Here is a 17,560-nt window from a genome sequence, read left to right on the forward strand (position 1 = left end):
TTCGACCATTTAAAAAGTTTTATTTTTATATTTATAAATTATAATACAGTTTAATTATAAAAAAACACATTCCAAAACACACAACCAAGTTCCTATACCTATATAAATAGGATGTATCACTTAAAAAAATAAGATAGATATAATATTATACAATTTGTTCAATGTTTGATCTTTAATGATCTGTGGGTATGTGGTCTGATTAAAAAAAACAAATAACATTCCAATTTTAAAAGTTGTGTTTTCGCTTTCGCCACGTTTATTCATTGCCATTGTTATCACGATATTTTTATATATCTAACGTGTAATATATTTTGATACACGGAAAAAACAAATAAATTGTACATATTATAATGCATACTAATAAATTGAGTAATATTATTAGGTTGTACGTTCAGGATGACCTTGAAATCTTGAAAAGGGGAGCGCACCCTCTGCCTGGCAACAAGTCTTATTTAATCTGTAACTTTCCCCAAATCCCAAGAGCGGGAACCCAGACGCAGAGAGCCACATATCTATAATAATATGCAGTATACTCTACTTATGGGTATCTATACATTTTATATTTTGTTCATTACAATCTTACTCGATTATAAAACTGTAACTTGTAAGTTTGTTGAAATAAGTTTATTTCTCTATCAAGAAAAGTTATTTCAAACACCTTGGATCATACAAATTCGTAGTTCGTCAAAATATGACGAGGAACTAATATATATGTATTATTATTATATGTACTTGAGTTACGATGAGCAACTTTAATTAACACAATCATATTACCAACATCCTGAACAAGAATAGTCTTATCACAAAAATTCATTAAAACTTACAAACTACTTAAAATCTATTTAAATATACAAGTCTCAATATTTTGGCAAGGTTGGGGCAGGCGCAGATGGGGAGGCAAGAAGGGAATCATCTGGAGCCGCGAAGGTCGCCTCTCTGGCTATAGTGGAGTTTCGAATGGACGCCCGTCGCCTCTCCCGTATAGCATGAGCAAGGAAGAACGTGCAGAATATACCCGTACTCTGTAAAGAAAAAAACTATGTTCGATTAGCGTTCGATATTCAAATTAGTGAGGACGTTCGAATATTTTTTCTTTTTTTCCTTTTTCCTGTAATTTTGTCACTAAAGGATAAATTTCCAATCAATAAAATTAAATTATACAATAAACAAGGACCACGTATTTTTTTTTTAACTTTTCGTAAAGTTCCTTAAGTAAACAAGGAAGTGTTATTTAAAAACTAAAGAGCAATATAGGCAATTTAAATTATTATAGATATTAGAGACATTCCAATTATATCTTAACATATCTCCGAAATAAATGAAATTTAAGTATGTGCATTACTGACATATAATTGGAGCTTGGCGTACAAGAGCCTATTGACCCAATAGAAGAGTGACTCAGACACTTCTTATTTCCTCATAGGTACCTTCGTATTAAATAGGGCTATAGTTAGTTTAACTAGCTATAGGTCCTTTAAATTTCTATAAACACGAATAACATAATTTCAAATAAATATGCCCAGGCATTTAGAATGTAAGGTCTATCTAGATTGTAAAGATTCACATACAAATAGCATATTGAATCTCATCGTCTAAAATTACACTTCTTTGGGCAGTTGTGTAAACATCAGTCGATTTAAATTTGCAATAGAGATGTGTTGTTTTCCATATTATAATTTATATCAAATAACTTATAATTTATATCAAAAAACTTAAGTCTTAGGGGCTAATGAATGGACTAGGAAAAAGCTTGATAAAAAAAAACCAAAAGCTGAATGAACAAAATAAATACATTCTATATTGCTATTCCTAAAATATATAGATAATGATTATACGAACAACTTCAAGAAGCCCCTAACTTACACAAGTAGGTAACTGTCTGTTAACACATATTATCCCCGAATTTGAGACGTGACTAATCGTTGTATTGTCTACATGATATCACAATGAGCACATAACTAATCCCTAGACACATTATAATTAAAATACTGTGACATAGTGTGATAATGACAACTTAATGAATAAAAATAACTGCGAACTAAGGCAATTTGTAAAAAAAACCTTTATATTACTTATCACCGGTTTACAGATGAAACGTCTGCATTGATTTGAACTACAAGAAATACCTAGGTTGTTTAATATGTACAAACTTCTGTGATCATTAGCTGAGTTGAAAAATATATACCTAACAGTTAACACAATGTATTGTTTTATGATGAAACTCACATAACAAACACGAAAAGGCTGTTTCATGCCCGTATAATTAGTAGATAGTAGACGGATAGATATATTGATTTTTCCACCGTCCATGACTAATTATTATTAACTATGACTTTTATACAATTCCACACGCATAATATAACAAAAATTTTCTTTGTTTCAGACTTCAGTATTGCACGCCTCATAAGCGAAGCGTTGAGGTGGGTACTACTGTCACTTCGCGCAAAACATCTGATTTTTCAAACTTAAAATGTCTTTATGTATCATACATTGCACTTGTAAGTTAATACATACACACACATATTAAGAAAAAACACTATTTTTAACGTTCATGATATTTTTGATGTCATTTTTGTTATTTAAACTAGTTAAAAAACAGTTTAAAAAAGTTCTGTCTTGGACGTCCGTGTGTCTGTATGTGCGGATCCTTTTTAGGGTTCCGTAGCCAAAATGGCAAAAACGGAACCCTTATAGTTTCGTCATGTCCGTCTGTCCGTCTGTCCGTCTGTCCGTCTGTCACAGCCGATTTACTCGGAAACTATAAGTACTACAGTGATGAAATTTGATGGGAATATGTGTTGTATGAACCGCTACAAAAATATGACACTAAATAGTAAAAAAAAGAATTGGGGGTGGGGCCCCCCATACATGTAACTGAGGGATGAAATTTTTTTTTTCGATGTACATACCCGTGTGGGGTATCAATGGAAAGGTCTTTTAAAATGATATAAAGTTTTCTAAAAAACATTTTTCTTAAAGTGAACGGTTTTTGAGATATCAGCTCTCAAAGTCGTAAAAAGTATGTCCCCCCCCCTCTATTTTTATAACTACGGGGTATAAAATTCTAAAAAAAATAGAGGTGATGCATGCTAATTAACTCTTTCAACGATTTTTGGTTTGATCAAAGTATCTCTTATAGTTTTTGAGATAGGTTGATTTAACTGTAATTTATTATATTTGCTGCTACGGAACCCTTTGTGCGCGAGCCCGACTCGCACTTGGCCGGTTTTTCTTGTTAACACGATAGCGACCGAAATACTTTACTAATCGAGTCTTTTTTTTTCTCTTACGCTTGAGTATGCTCAGGAATAGAACCCTTTCATTTTTCAGGGTCTGATTCGATGTGGTTTAATTGTTATTAAATAAACAAAAATAATAATTAATAAATATTTATTAAAAAAAAATTATGAGGCGTGCACTTTTGGATTTTCCAAATTATTTTCAATTACGATGGAGAAATCTGACTTCGATTTTTACTAAGTATGTATACATATGTATATAATATAAGATACTATCTATAAAACGCTCAGGATGTACCCAAGATTTAATAACAGCAATTAATAATTGACTCTATCAAAGCATTGGTAGAGACTAGAGTCCTATGGTAGAGTCTCATGTTATGTCTTATGTATCATGATATGACACGATATTATAACCTTTTTAGCTAGAACCCAACACGTAATCTGCCTTTAAATGTACAATACTTCAAAAGGACACAATCCTGTTTACGAACGGAAAAATACACGTGGGTAATGTCACCCTACAAGGACTTGTAATGGAATGATTGGCGATAAATCAGTTAAGTATCTATCCGATGAAGATGTAGATGAATAGAGATTTTTCTGTTTGTCGTAAACAGCTACGTGCCTACGTATGCTGTTCATAAATTATAATAATTAACAGATGAATAATAACATCGCGATCATTAATATTCTGAGTATGCTTTATATTTAAATTACATAAATTAATCGCACATTTAATTATGCACTTATTGCAGCCTTTGACAGTTGTCTGTTGTAGACTTGTCTTATGTTGTTATGTCCCAAATCTCAATGATGGCAAAGCGGTGAAACTGGCCCTTATTGTTGCAAAGAGAGGTCTTTTAAAATCATTAGTAGGTAGACACCTATAACATGTATCTATTCTGTTGAACATTATGTATGCTTCCACAAAGTCTAGTACGCAACATGCAAGATCTCAGCAAGTCACAATTAACACAAACATTTACATTAACAATTATATGCAAAATACCACCCACATGCATTACATAATCGCGTGATATAATCCGCCTATTTCTAAACAGGACTAGCGTGACCTCGATTCCCCTGAGGAGACGCACTCTTCAATTTAACCACATCACTCGTATCTGTTTCAGTCCCTGTCTGACTGTATGAAAGTGAGCGGGATGTAAGGTGTAATCACGGAGGTTAATTGGCTCCCACGCAGGTGCGGATCGCTAGTAATGATCGTTCGAGTACATCCTCATATCCTGTGCTTATTATTTTAATGTGACTAGATAGATTTTCACAATCTAACCGCTCTATTATTGTGAACTCGGCAAACTTTGAGATGTGATAAATATATGAAAAAATTGGGACTCGAAACAAAATAAGGATTTAAAATCCAAATCCATAATATAAAGCCCTTCAAAATCAACGAGATCATTATTGAGAATAAACAAATCATTACTACGGTAAATTATCCTAAGCTATTTCTACAAAATAATACAGGCAATTTACAAATATCACGAACGCAAATTACCAAGACACTATTATAACCAATGCAATGGCTCGGAGACTTAAAACCGTCTCATCTATCTGTTTTAATTAGTGTTAATTAACTCTCAGCCGACAACTATGGCACTTACGTAACATCAGGGTCTTTACTCCTTGGTAACATGGGACTATTAGTCATCTTCAATGTTTATCTTATGAGTTTAGGTCGCTGGAAGGCAACTAGACTGATCAGAATACCACAGACAAATATTTTATTGTAGGTCGTCTTGATACAAAAAGGAACCTTGGAACTTTTTTTGTTGAAGTTTTTTTTGTTGGATTCTACTCATAAGACTTATAATTATCCGAATATTGTAATAACCATAGAGAAATAGCGTTGTAAATTGTATGTTAAATAAATAATGTGGAAAAATCCCCTAAAGTCCATACTAATATTATAAATGCGAAAGTAACTCTATCTGTCTGTCTGTTACTCAATCACGCCTAAACTACTGAACCAATTTTCATGAAATTTGGTATGGAGATATTTTGATACCCGAGAAAGGACATAGGCTACTTTTTATCCCGGGAAAATGACGCAATCCCGGAAAACCCACGGGAACGGGAACTATGCGGGTTTTTTTTGACTGCGCGGGCGAAGCCGCGGGCGGAAACCTAGTAGTTTATAAATGCAACCTTTGTGAAATTGTTCAGGAAATTACTAAGAATAGAGCTAGAATAAGATCGGTACCTAATCGTAAGATATTATCAGATAAAATAAGGATAAGAGCAAATTCAATGGTAACAGTCTTAATTAAGCACGGACTACACGAGTATCCCTTACAATTAATCCCAACTGGTGTAATCCACACCATCAGCATTACATAGTATAAAACAAAGTCGCTTTTCTCTATATCCCTATATATGCTTAAATCTTTAAAACTACACAACGAATTTTGAAGCGGTTTTTTTTAATAGATAGTGATTCTCGAGGAAGGTTTTAGTATCTAATTTATTAGGTTTTAGATAAACCGGGAACGCTAGTTTACATTATGAAACAATTGCACCGTTTTTATATTTTCAGCACATAAAGCCCTTTCTAATTAGGTACTTTGTCTCTTTTTCATCACTTAGGATCCTGACGTCGTCTCATCATAGTATTATCAAGACAGTGTACTACCAAGAACAATATGGTTATTCATAATTGAATTGGTTTCCAGGACTTGACTTATTTAATTAATTGGTAATTTCAGTCTTGATTAGATAATTTCTAATTAATTCGTACATCATCTAATTGCTTATTAGCAGAGGTATAAGATAAATAGGTACCTACGGCCTACTTAAGGTGATTTATTACCTTAACATGTTACTGTGATGTTACCTAGTCAGTTAATTGTTATATTAGATTATTTACAAACATTATTTGTTCTTTGTTCCTTTTTTGGTTGGTCTATTAGTAGGAAGCATGGCGCAAATTCGACTTCAAAGTTTTTGTACTAATTGACTTATAAATTAGAATACATATTATAGTATTCGTAATATCTGCATAAAATTGCATGTTCTATAATATCCACAAAATCCTTCCCTCATTGGGAATATAAATGACACAATATAGGTCTTATTTCCTTGTTCCAGTCAGTCAAAAAACCACATACAGAATGACAAACCGTCTAGCAGTACGTCAGAGGAAAAGCCATTCATATACACCGTTGCCTTGAAAAATCATTTTGAGATGGCTCAAAGGCCACTACCACGTAAGGAGTCGTGAGGTCATAGAGTATTGTGTCATTGTTTGTTGTGCCAGGTTTTCCTTCCCGCCAATAATGTACTGTCAAATATTCAGTCATCATTATAATTTTAACCTTATTAACCTAATCACGCACTAACTATGTCAAAATCGAAGTGTGAAACTATTTCCATGCGGCACAACGTACTAAATATTTTGCCTTTAATCTACACATAGTGATAAAATGAAGAAAGATTCTTATTTTTTGCATAAAAACATCAATAATGTATCTATCTATTTTAAAAACAAGCAGATAAAGAACAAATTCAGTTACTACCATGCGAGTTATTTGTTTATTGTCTTTAGAAATTGAACCTATACTGTAAATACATATATCGTTATTTTTAGGCATATTATATTACTTTATGGCCTCTAGAACCCCCATCAATTATTGCAATAAGTAAATCTAAATAGCTAGTAATTACAAACGAGGTCTTTTACTATTCACTGCCTAGGTTTTCTTAATTTGGTATTTAACTTTCAAATCTGATTCAAGGCAAGGTTATGTGTAGAATTTATGTTAATAAAATGTTTTACTTCTTTAAAAATAATAATTTTACATTTACTCTAGTAAGTAGTAGGTAATTTAGTTTGATCATTAGCTAAATTTTGATTTGTATGTTTTTAGTATTAATTTATTTGCTTTTTATGTGATTTATTTCACTTTTATGTGTACACCATCTTCCCAAATTTGCAACTGTAAACTTCATGCTTGGTACAGGTTGCTTGGAAGAAATTGCTATTTAGCAATAAAGCCGCCAATTGCTGCTGATATCCTGGTCACAGTATTACCATTAAAATAATGGTAATACTGTGTCCTGGTATTGTAAAATTAAAAATTGTGTGCAATAAAGAATATATAACTATAACTAAATTATTATGGTATCAGTTTCCTTGTCAAAATTTGACTAGCACATTCTAGAAATATGCAATACTTTCAACAACTCAACTAAAATATATTCTTCAGTTTTAAATGCATTTCTAGTATCATCTGTACAATAACAGGCATAGAGTCCCCTGCCAGGTATAGAGTAAATTAATGTTTGTACTAACATATTATATAACGTAAGTATCAGTTTTAAATAATGGTCAACAATCAGAGTCAAACGATAAATAAACAATTTTATAAGTACTAAATATCCGTTCCAAATAAGTCTTATCTTAATAACACTTCTCGAGGTTTATAAAGTAACTTCCCACCATAATAATGGTAAATATTTATAGTGCTCGTTGATTGAGTGACGATAACGTCTCTGTGTTGGGTATACCTACCTACTTTGTAAATCTTGGACAAGAATAACTAAAAACTGTTTATAATTTCGCTAAATTCCATAGATAATATTATGATTAACTGTTTAAAAGGTAGCTAAAACGTGGAATGTGAATTCAGTATTAATTAGGTATTTACCTTAACAATACCTTTGCTATAGATCGTGTAGATATAGAAATATCCACCAATGAATTTTGAAGCCAGGTTATAGAATGATATTATTATCATAGGCATAGACCTAAAAAATAAATGAGAAAAGATACCTAAAGACCTGCTCATTTTAGAATAAAAATAAAAAAGTCTATTTAGGTACATAATAAACACTGAGCAAATTAAAATATTGTACTCTTAGCGAAAGATAAGAATAAACGCTGAATTTATATACAGTGTAATTAATCCTTTGTTTATTAAACTAAGCACTGTAAAACGTTACAATGTACAACATTATTATAATTTATAATAATGCGTACAAATGTGGGATTGTAAGAAGTTCCCCGAAGCAAGGCGATATTAACAACAAGACCACTGTTGTATGTCTTATTATTTATTTGCTAAGAAATAAGACCACTGTTTTTGTGAACAATGGGGCAATTGACCAGGTTTTTTATAATTATAATTACGGTTTTGAAAGGAACAAAGTTGAATGGACGGTCTCTTTTGACTTGTGAAATGTTTATGTTTTGTTATAAAAATCGTATACTTGAAATCTTTATTGGTTATTGTACTAACATTGAACATTTGTTTTTCACAGTTAAGTTCCCTGAAAATAATATAAATGTACCAGCATTTACTGTTTCTTTTTATTAATTAAAAGTTTGAATAAATTGCAATATTATCTGCGATATGCAATATTTCTTGAATGTCTCGGATAACATTGGTACTTACCTAATAAAAATAAAATTGATTGGTTTACTATTCTCCTAAAGATTTACTTACTTCTTTCTCAATGATATAATTCTGTATTTAAGTATGTATCTCTGCTTTTAACTTTTTCAAATAGCCTTCAATTTCGTCTCTTTTTTAGATTTTTTATCAGAAGCAAAAATATTCTTAAAGTCATACCATACAGATACTATATTTCATAGATTTCCCGCCAATAGGGAAACATTATTACTGCTTAATTAAATAATGCAATGGTCCCGTGGAGAGGCTGATTACATGACGTCACCTGCTGAGCTTTTAGTGCCACTCTCATCATGAAATGTCAATTAGGATTAATTCAGTGTGCATGTCGCACTAGATGATCAAACTACTTGAATATTTGTTTAATCGGAAAAAAGAATTCTTCAAGAAAGAGGAAAAAATGTAAGTCATGCTGGACAAAGTTAATTCTCAACAGCAACAAGGAATAAAGAAGAAATCAACACATTTTTTCTTAGTAAATAATTAACAATCTCTATACTAATAGTATATAGTTAATTGTAGAGCCATTTAAAACAACATTCAAATTTAAAACAATCGTTGTATGACAGAATTATATGTACCTAGGTACATATTAAAAAGCAACAAGGCATATAGGTCAAAAGATGTCCACTACTATATTAGTCCTGCTCTGTGATGTCCACGTCTCTATAAATTAAGAAGTCAACGCAAGATCGCCAAAGAGCTCTTGTATCTCTATGCTTTTCATAAAAATAGCCTGGATCAAGAAATATTTATTAATACCTACCTAGATAAGAACATACAAAAAAATGAGAATTAATATAGATGTATGTTTTTGATGTTAAATTAGCATATAAAATGTATTTTTAAACTTAATACCTTATATTCATGATGGGCTAAAATAACGTAATAGGAAAAGTATAAATGATAAAAGGATATATGAATTTCACATATGCATGCATTGTACATTGTACTTATTATTATGGCAAATTAAATGAAAAAAATGTTAAAACAACTTCAAACTAGTTAATTATATAATAAAAGATTATATACTAATTTGTAATTTCGCTAACGCAGCACGTACACGTCCGCTAATTTTAAAAAGTCATGAAGCCTTATTATAACAGTGTTGACTGTTGAATTGTTGATCCTTGAAAAACCCATCAAAGATTGGCTGCGCAGTAAACAATTAAAACCCATGGGTCACGTAGTTATTGTAATTAATCATGCAATCCTAGAAATATAAGGAATAATGATTGTAATTACGAAGTATGAGAATTTAAACTAGGGTTGTTGAGGAAGTGATTATGAGGAAGAGGAGGAGGAAGAGGAATTTTCACACACAAATTTAGGGGATGCGGATGAGGAAGAGGATATTTTTTTGAGGAAGAGGATGCGGATGAGGAAGCGGAAGAGGAAGCGGATGAGGATGAGGATGATAGGAAATTATAATCAAAATTAAAAAACAAAAACTTTTAAAATTAAAAATTAAAACAAAAGCCATTCTCCTGTCTGTACATATTGATGTTTTAAGGTTAGGGGGAGGTTAGCTCGCCCGATCGCGAATTTACAAAGCCTATAACTAAGTACTATTTGAGTCACGAGCCGGACTCAGATGAGCTTTTAATTATGCATATTACTCGAAAAAACCTAATCTATCTCAGTGCCAGAAGCGACATTAGGCGATTTCCACAAAAAAAACTAACTGATAGATATTATGTAAGCTAACAACTTGTTTGTTTTTTAATTTAAAATGACTTTTGACACATTCTTTGGTAAAATATGTTTCTTCTGAGTATGAGAGAAAATGTTATATTATTATTATGTTAAGAGATAAGTGTTAGTCGCAGATATAAATATGGCGGTAAGACTCTACTCTTGTTCGTTAGTAGAGTCCGACTCGTAACTCAAATACATAGTTAGTTTAAATAGGCTTTGTAAATTCGCCGCCCGATCGTATCAGCATCCTCATAAACTTCCTCTAAATTTTGAGGAAGCGATAGCGGAAGAGGATTTTTTTATTTTCATTTTTGAGGATGCGGTAACGGTAGAGGAACCCAAAATATTGCGGAACTTCCGCATTATGAGGAAGCGGAAGAGGAATCCTCAACAACCCTAATTTAAACGTTCTTTGAAGACAAGACCATAGTAATTAATGAGATAGGTAATAAAAAATGTTATGATCATGTAATACATACATAAAATTTGATTTAGGTATAAACAAATTTAATATATAAATTAATTATTAATATTTCTGCATATAAATTATTCATTATTGCAATTACTGCCAAATTACTGCCTTATTAACAATTAATATTAATTCGTCCATAAAAGTATTCTAACGCCATCTAGTGTTCTCTACAGTAACTATACTTTTACTAATCGTATTATTTATGGTCCCGCACAATAAAAAAAACTCTATATTATCAATATTTGTTTCGTGCTTTTCTTTTTTATTTAGCTATTTCTTTTATATTATATTTTAGATATTTTTACAAGTTAACTAACCTGCAAAATAGACGCAACTAGCGCCACCATAGCGACCAATAACAACTGCTGCTTTGCGTACTCATGTAACGGATTCCCGCAGCCACGTTGGAACAGCGTGGTGCAGTCAGCTACGTAGGGCTTCTGTATGGAGTCTAGGGGGCCCTGTCCGCAGCAGGAGAATGGCACGTGCCCGGAGGAACTGTAGTCACCTGGCCCGCTGACTCCGCAGCATTGGAACTGTGGAAAAGGCAATAATAATTTAACATTGTTTCGTTAAATAGACAAATGGTTTAAAAAAATATTAGGTAATAATTTCAGGTAAATTTAATTTTAATAGAACTGGCCAACTACATTTTTTGTTATTGACTTTAATAATAATTATGTGAAAAGTTGTTGATCGTGTTTCAGTTGTCGTACATAATATAATATTGCCAGGTAACCCACATATTCTTCTCTTTAAATAAATAACTCATATTATAATATTATGTATTATAAATCGTGTAGAAAAATTGTAGCTCCTTCTCGCAAAAAGTTCGGAAAGAATATACCTAAGTAGGTAGGTACATATCGAGGCCAAGAAATAGAATATTAAATTTTGTACACTGACTGCATCTGGTACATCTAAAACCTATCTATAGCAACCAATTAAACACTAGCCATTATTCTCTGGCCTTGCATGTCGCATGGATCTGCACTCGTGATTCATACAGCTATATATTACTCTGCTCTGTATGGTAAGTCGGTCGAGTATTAACAAATAATGAATTTAATGTAAGTGGCAGTACACCATCTCTAGGGGTATGCAAAGTCAATATTGATACTGGTCGATAAGCGGTTGTAATTGTTTTATTGCATATAAAAACAAATAGTTTTTGACCACCACTAATTCGCGTTTACTTTTATATTAGCGTTATAAAAAAACTTCGTCATCACCCTATTGAAAAATCGATTAAATACCCTTTTGAAAAATCGATAAAAACAAGCAATTTTGTACAGTAGAATATGAATAAGTAATGTACTAAATCGAAAACTTTTAATATTTCAAATTCACAATTCATTTCAACCAAACCTAACGCTCTTATTTTTCAATAATATCATCAAAAATTACCTTCACATGAAGCCTATCCCATCTAATAGTGTCTGTGTTGGCTTCCTTAATATCTATGGTGTCCAAGAAGTATGTTGTCATGGTCGTCTTGATGTCGATCTCGATGTTATCCCACACAACCATCGCCCAGACGAAACAAGCGAATTCGATCACCACGACGAGCATTATTAATATTCCCGCCTGAAATCGAAATACTAATATATTAAATCTTTCAAGTTTTATATAGATGAGACCAACGATATAATATAGGTCGCCTTTTATATTATATCGTTGGATGAGACAAAGAATTTGAATATGCATAAATTTTACTCGGATTAATTATTTATTATTGTCGATAAAAACATGTGCAAAAAGCACCTAATCAACATTATATTAATTTGGTCGAATCAGAAGTCATGAATGAAGTTAAACTTTCAGGATATTTAACTAGAGCTCTATTATTTCTTTATAGAGGCTAGAGCTAACATATTATTAACATTGTACAGTAAATGAGCCAAGAAAATATATGTTAGGTTCATGCATAAACAACTTGGAACAAAAAGGTGTGGAATTTTGTTTACATATATTAATTGAATTCTATGGAAACAATGTTAATGAATAATGCGTTAAAATTGTACCTATGTGAATTGCACTTGTTTTCTCAGTGTCATGACAATTTACTTTAAAATTAGATATTATGGACTCAAGATCATTGACCCTTCTAAGGTTGTATATTTTGCGATTTATCTAAACGGTACTTAAAATTGGTGCCGGTAAACTCTTTAGATTAGTGTTCAACTTGTTTTGCAAATAGGCCAGTAATAAATACAGTAAAATATGTTAAAATACCCGTATTTACATAACATACCATTATAACATGTATCTGGTGCATGGATTTCGCCGTTCGCCAACCTATCCAGGCTATTGAACATGTTATGATGGCCATCATTAGCAACAATATAGCCGGATATTCCACATTCACGCCAATAAAATGACGGTAGACGAACAATCGGTACAAGAGGAACCCACTCGCACCGAACAGTACTATTGCTGACATCTGTGGATGAGTTGGAGAAACATGATAAATACATAATGCTACCAAACAAAAATGTCACCTGTCAAGCTAAATATGCCCTAGTCCCTACACCGTAGAGTGAGAATGAACCATAGAGGAGGCACTAAAATGACAAGTAATGCGTGAGAGAAATACACTTATGACTATAAAGCTAAGAGCAAGCGAGACAGAAACATTGTTTTTTGTTTCTCTCATGTTATGCGATTTCTTTTGTTGGGGACAAAGGCAGTTTGTCCCAAACAAGCGGCTACAGTCCATTGTTTTGCTAGTTTTCTGTTTTTTCTCGCTGTTAAGTGACTTCAAAGTTTAATAAACGTTGACAGTGATCTGTTTTAATCCGACTTTAAGTGAAAATATGGTGCGTTGTAGTGTGATTGGTTGTAAAAATCGGCCGGAACGAAGATTACCAAATATTACCTTTCACACGTAAGTAAACTTATTTGAAGTATATTGTTTTATAGAACTGGATATAGTTGATACATTTTCATTAACTCTAATGTGAAATTATCTACAAATATATAATATTTTCATCGAAATAGACGTAAACATTTTTTTGTGTTATCCGACTAAATTACGAAGTGTTCTTGTTGTTCAGGACGCCATTTGTTTTTACGTAGTTTCAAATTTATGGTATAATCATGTGATTAACATTAGGGATACCAGTACAGGGTAAAATTTTCCCCAAAATCGTGAAATGTTTTTTTAATATTAAATATGTTTTTTAGGTTTCCAAAAGAAACAAGTACATTAAACAGATGGATTCGAGCTACCGGAAGGAAGAACTGGTTACCAGGAAAAAGTCACAGAATATGTTCTATACATTTTGAGTCGCGTTATTTTCGAAAAACGAAAAAAAAAACCTATTTGATGCCCAATGCAATTCCAACACTTTTTACAACAGTGAGTAATTTTTGTGATGCATTTAGTTTGGATTTAAATGTTGTAGTTTAAATATTCATAGACCGATTTTGTTGCTACGTCTACATAATAAACAAAACAAGTTATTAATTTATTTTTATAGGGGTATATTTTCTATTTATACTAAATCAAATTTTATTTTTTTAGGATATTATTGTTGAGCGACTGAGTACTGCCCAACAATCAAAAGTCCATGGACCAGGTCTTAAGGTAAATTAATAATTCCATTGCACTTTCCCACGAGCAACAACACTGCACTATTTTAGAACTGCACGACATACCGTGGAGAGGAAGTTTATGAGGTGTTGTTGTGTATGTACACGGCTCATATGAATGTGTGAAGCCTGGATTAGTCACCGGTTTTTTACACCTTTTATTTTGTACATGGATGTTCTTAGTATTATCTGATTCAACTAACTTAATCTTTTCAGGATGTTGTTGAGCTACCTAATACAAGAGAACAGGCGAAAACCCCTGAACCAAGTCTTGAGGTAAATTGATTATATTATAAAATTATGGTGAAATATATATCTATACTAATATTATAAAGCTGAAGAGTTTGTTTGTTTGTTTCAACGCACTAATCTCAGGAACTACTGGTCCAATTTGAGAATTTCTTTCGGTGTTAGATAGCCCATTTATCGAGGAAGGCTTTAGGCTATATATTATCTCAACAGACCAACAGGAGCGGAGCAATGCGGGTGAAACCGCGGGACATAGCTAGTTAGTAATAATTTCATTTGGGTACATTTTGTACATTTATGTTATTTGAATTTTCTGGTTTACCGAAGTTAAACTTTATCTTTACAGGATATTATTGAGCTACCTAGTACTAGCAAACAGTCGAAAGCCCCTGAACCAAGTTTTGAGGTATATCATTATTTCATATACAACAATAAATTAATGAATGAATACATTTATTTCTGAAACAATGAAGTAGAGTATAGTAATAATTTCATCACGCCGGTGCCAGCGCATGGTGACAGCGCTTGTGGCCGATCACGGGGCCAGGAGCAGGAGCCGCCGTTGTGAAACTATATAGTGCTCGCGCAATAACTAAAACCGTAGCAAATGTTAAAGAACAGCCGAAGTGATATCTTTAATGGCGTATAGGAAATGTTGCCACAGCGTGGTTTTATAGCGTGACCAAAAAATATATTTTGAAGAGTTACCGTGGGAGCACTGTAACTGTTTAGAGTTATTTGTATAAGTAGTATATTTTGTCTTATTTAGGTACATCTGTGTGGTCTTATATTTTTTAAAATTGTAAAATTATTTAAGTTGGAAAAGGAATCAAATCTACTATAATTGTGAGGGGAATCTAAAGCCTGTAACATAGTTTTGAAGTTTGAACTAATACATGCTTTAATTTCCCCAAATATATAAACTGTATTATTTTAATACTTTTTCGAAGCGATTTTAACCAATACAGCATTAATACTTAACCAATTAAATACCTTGAATACATTGTTCATTTGATATAGATATACAAGGTGAAAGGTAAGACATTTGAAAAATTTAGACAGGAGCTTCTACTCATGAAACTGAACAACTTTTGTTCTACAACTTTGCTGAATTTGTAAAAAAAAATTGGACTTTGTAAGGAAACTTCGCTAATCAGCTGACAGATTTCCATACAAAGTCCAAATTTTTTTCTATATAATATAAATAGATATTATAATTATATATAATAATTATATAATAAGATATAATATAAACTACCTTATGTCCGATTTATTCCAGATATTGATGCATGCCAAAAAGGAGGACTAGGCCTACTGGGGATACCTCTTTAAAAAAAACGCACCTAAGGTTCTTACCTCACAGGTGGTGTGGAAAAAGAACCAATACAATACAACAGTGAATATATATATATATACTAGCGGTCCGCCCCGGCTTCGCCCGTGGTACATATTTCGCAATAAAAGGTTGTGCCAAATTTCATCAAAATCGGCCCAGTAGTTTATGCGTGAAAACCATACATACATACATACATACAAACCTTTCCTCTTTATAATATTAGTATAGATTTAAAAATTGCGGGACGTAGCGTTTGCCGCGGTACCGGCCAGCCGCCCGGCTATATATTTTATACCCGTGCGAAGCCGGAGCGGGCCGCTATGTTTTTATATACAACGTTCATAATTTTTCTGTAGTGTATTTAGTATCAGCATTGCACCCGTGCGAAGCCGGGGCGGGTCGCTAGTTAAGTTAATAAATAACAAAATCTTTTCAAATCTGTCTTTTTCTTCATAAACCTATCTTACAAAAAAATACCCAAACATTTATAGATATTTTGCCAGTTTTTCGGATAAAAAGTTTTTGTAATAGTTGGCAACATTGACGTAAGGATTCGCCATCTCGTTCGGGTATACGCCGATGTGATCTCTAGTACATTCTCCCTCTACGCCCTACACAGTCAAGTTATCCTCACAATAACTAGCGCCATTTGATCGAGAACATCCAGGAAAATTGGGCCAATTGGATTCAGGATAATCGTTATCAGTGATGATACAATACATTGCTACAAAACCACAAGTTTGCATATAAACATTTTTTAAACATACTTATAATTTGAATGATATTAAACTTCATTCTTGGAATAATGTTTATAAATCATGTTTTCATTACGGAGCGAGCACCGTTCAAGTTGTTATGACAACAGACCCACGCTGATTCAGCATAACGGGAACAACAAAAAGCCGGAATCAAATTTTACAATAAAATACTCACTGCGAATAAAACATTGAATGTCAGCACGAGATATTTCCAACAATTCGAGGATAGAGCCATTGTGTCGTGTGTTCACATGTCCGAGATTTTATAACTTGTTTGAAACTCTTGAAACAAAAGCACGGTCGTTCCACCTCAAGGAATACCGAATGATTGTATGTCGCTTGGACCGCGCACTCGCTACTGACGATGCAACGATAGCGACGAACAGAATTAAACACTACATTTATCTTTACATTATTGTATTTTTATCTATGAAATCAATAATTTTCACGGTGAAAATATTCGAGGAAAGTATGTGTAATGCGTTTTGATGCTGTTTCTTATCAGCTTATCGCAATGATAAACAAGGTTTGTTCCTCATAACTGTACCGTGCATTTCGTAATCTAACCTAGTTTTATGCGCGACTGCTGAAGATTTACTTTTCATCTTGTGTTCGCTTATTGAAGTATTATTAGCACGCGACATTTTCTATTTTTAACGCACCTGTTCCTGAGCTTTTGCTACCTACTATGCCTTCTAATTTATATACTTTTTAAGTCAAGAAATAAATAAATAATCTATAACATTTTTATATCAGACTAGCTTTCATATGCGGCTTCG

General features: G+C 32.6%; 2 protein-coding genes across 2 annotated transcripts; one reads left to right on the top strand and one right to left on the bottom strand.

Moving 5' to 3' along the window:
- Window positions 1-735: 735 nt before the first annotated feature.
- On the bottom strand, window positions 736-17,346 carry LOC149905646 (23 kDa integral membrane protein-like). The gene is made up of 5 exons (XM_090105364.1): window positions 16,957-17,346; window positions 13,099-13,287; window positions 12,252-12,431; window positions 11,162-11,380; window positions 736-1,022 (listed from the first exon to the last, which is right to left on the bottom strand). Exons 1-5 carry the CDS (start codon window positions 17,014-17,016, stop codon window positions 858-860), a joined length of 813 nt encoding a protein of 270 aa, XP_089961490.1. The 5' UTR covers window positions 17,017-17,346; the 3' UTR covers window positions 736-857.
- Window positions 13,555-15,606, top strand: LOC149905647 (THAP domain-containing protein 1 B-like). The gene is made up of 5 exons (XM_090105365.1): window positions 13,555-13,731; window positions 14,031-14,205; window positions 14,371-14,433; window positions 14,655-14,714; window positions 15,034-15,606. Exons 1-5 carry the CDS (start codon window positions 13,661-13,663, stop codon window positions 15,148-15,150), a joined length of 486 nt encoding a protein of 161 aa, XP_089961491.1. The 5' UTR covers window positions 13,555-13,660; the 3' UTR covers window positions 15,151-15,606.
- Window positions 17,347-17,560: the final 214 nt, after the last annotated feature.

The sequence above is a fragment of the Colias eurytheme genome, chromosome 9 (genome assembly GCF_061535395.1).
Source record: "Colias eurytheme isolate Ceu_HAF_F1 chromosome 9, ilColEury1 Martin Lab GWU primary, whole genome shotgun sequence".
NCBI lineage: Eukaryota > Metazoa > Arthropoda > Insecta > Lepidoptera > Pieridae > Colias > Colias eurytheme.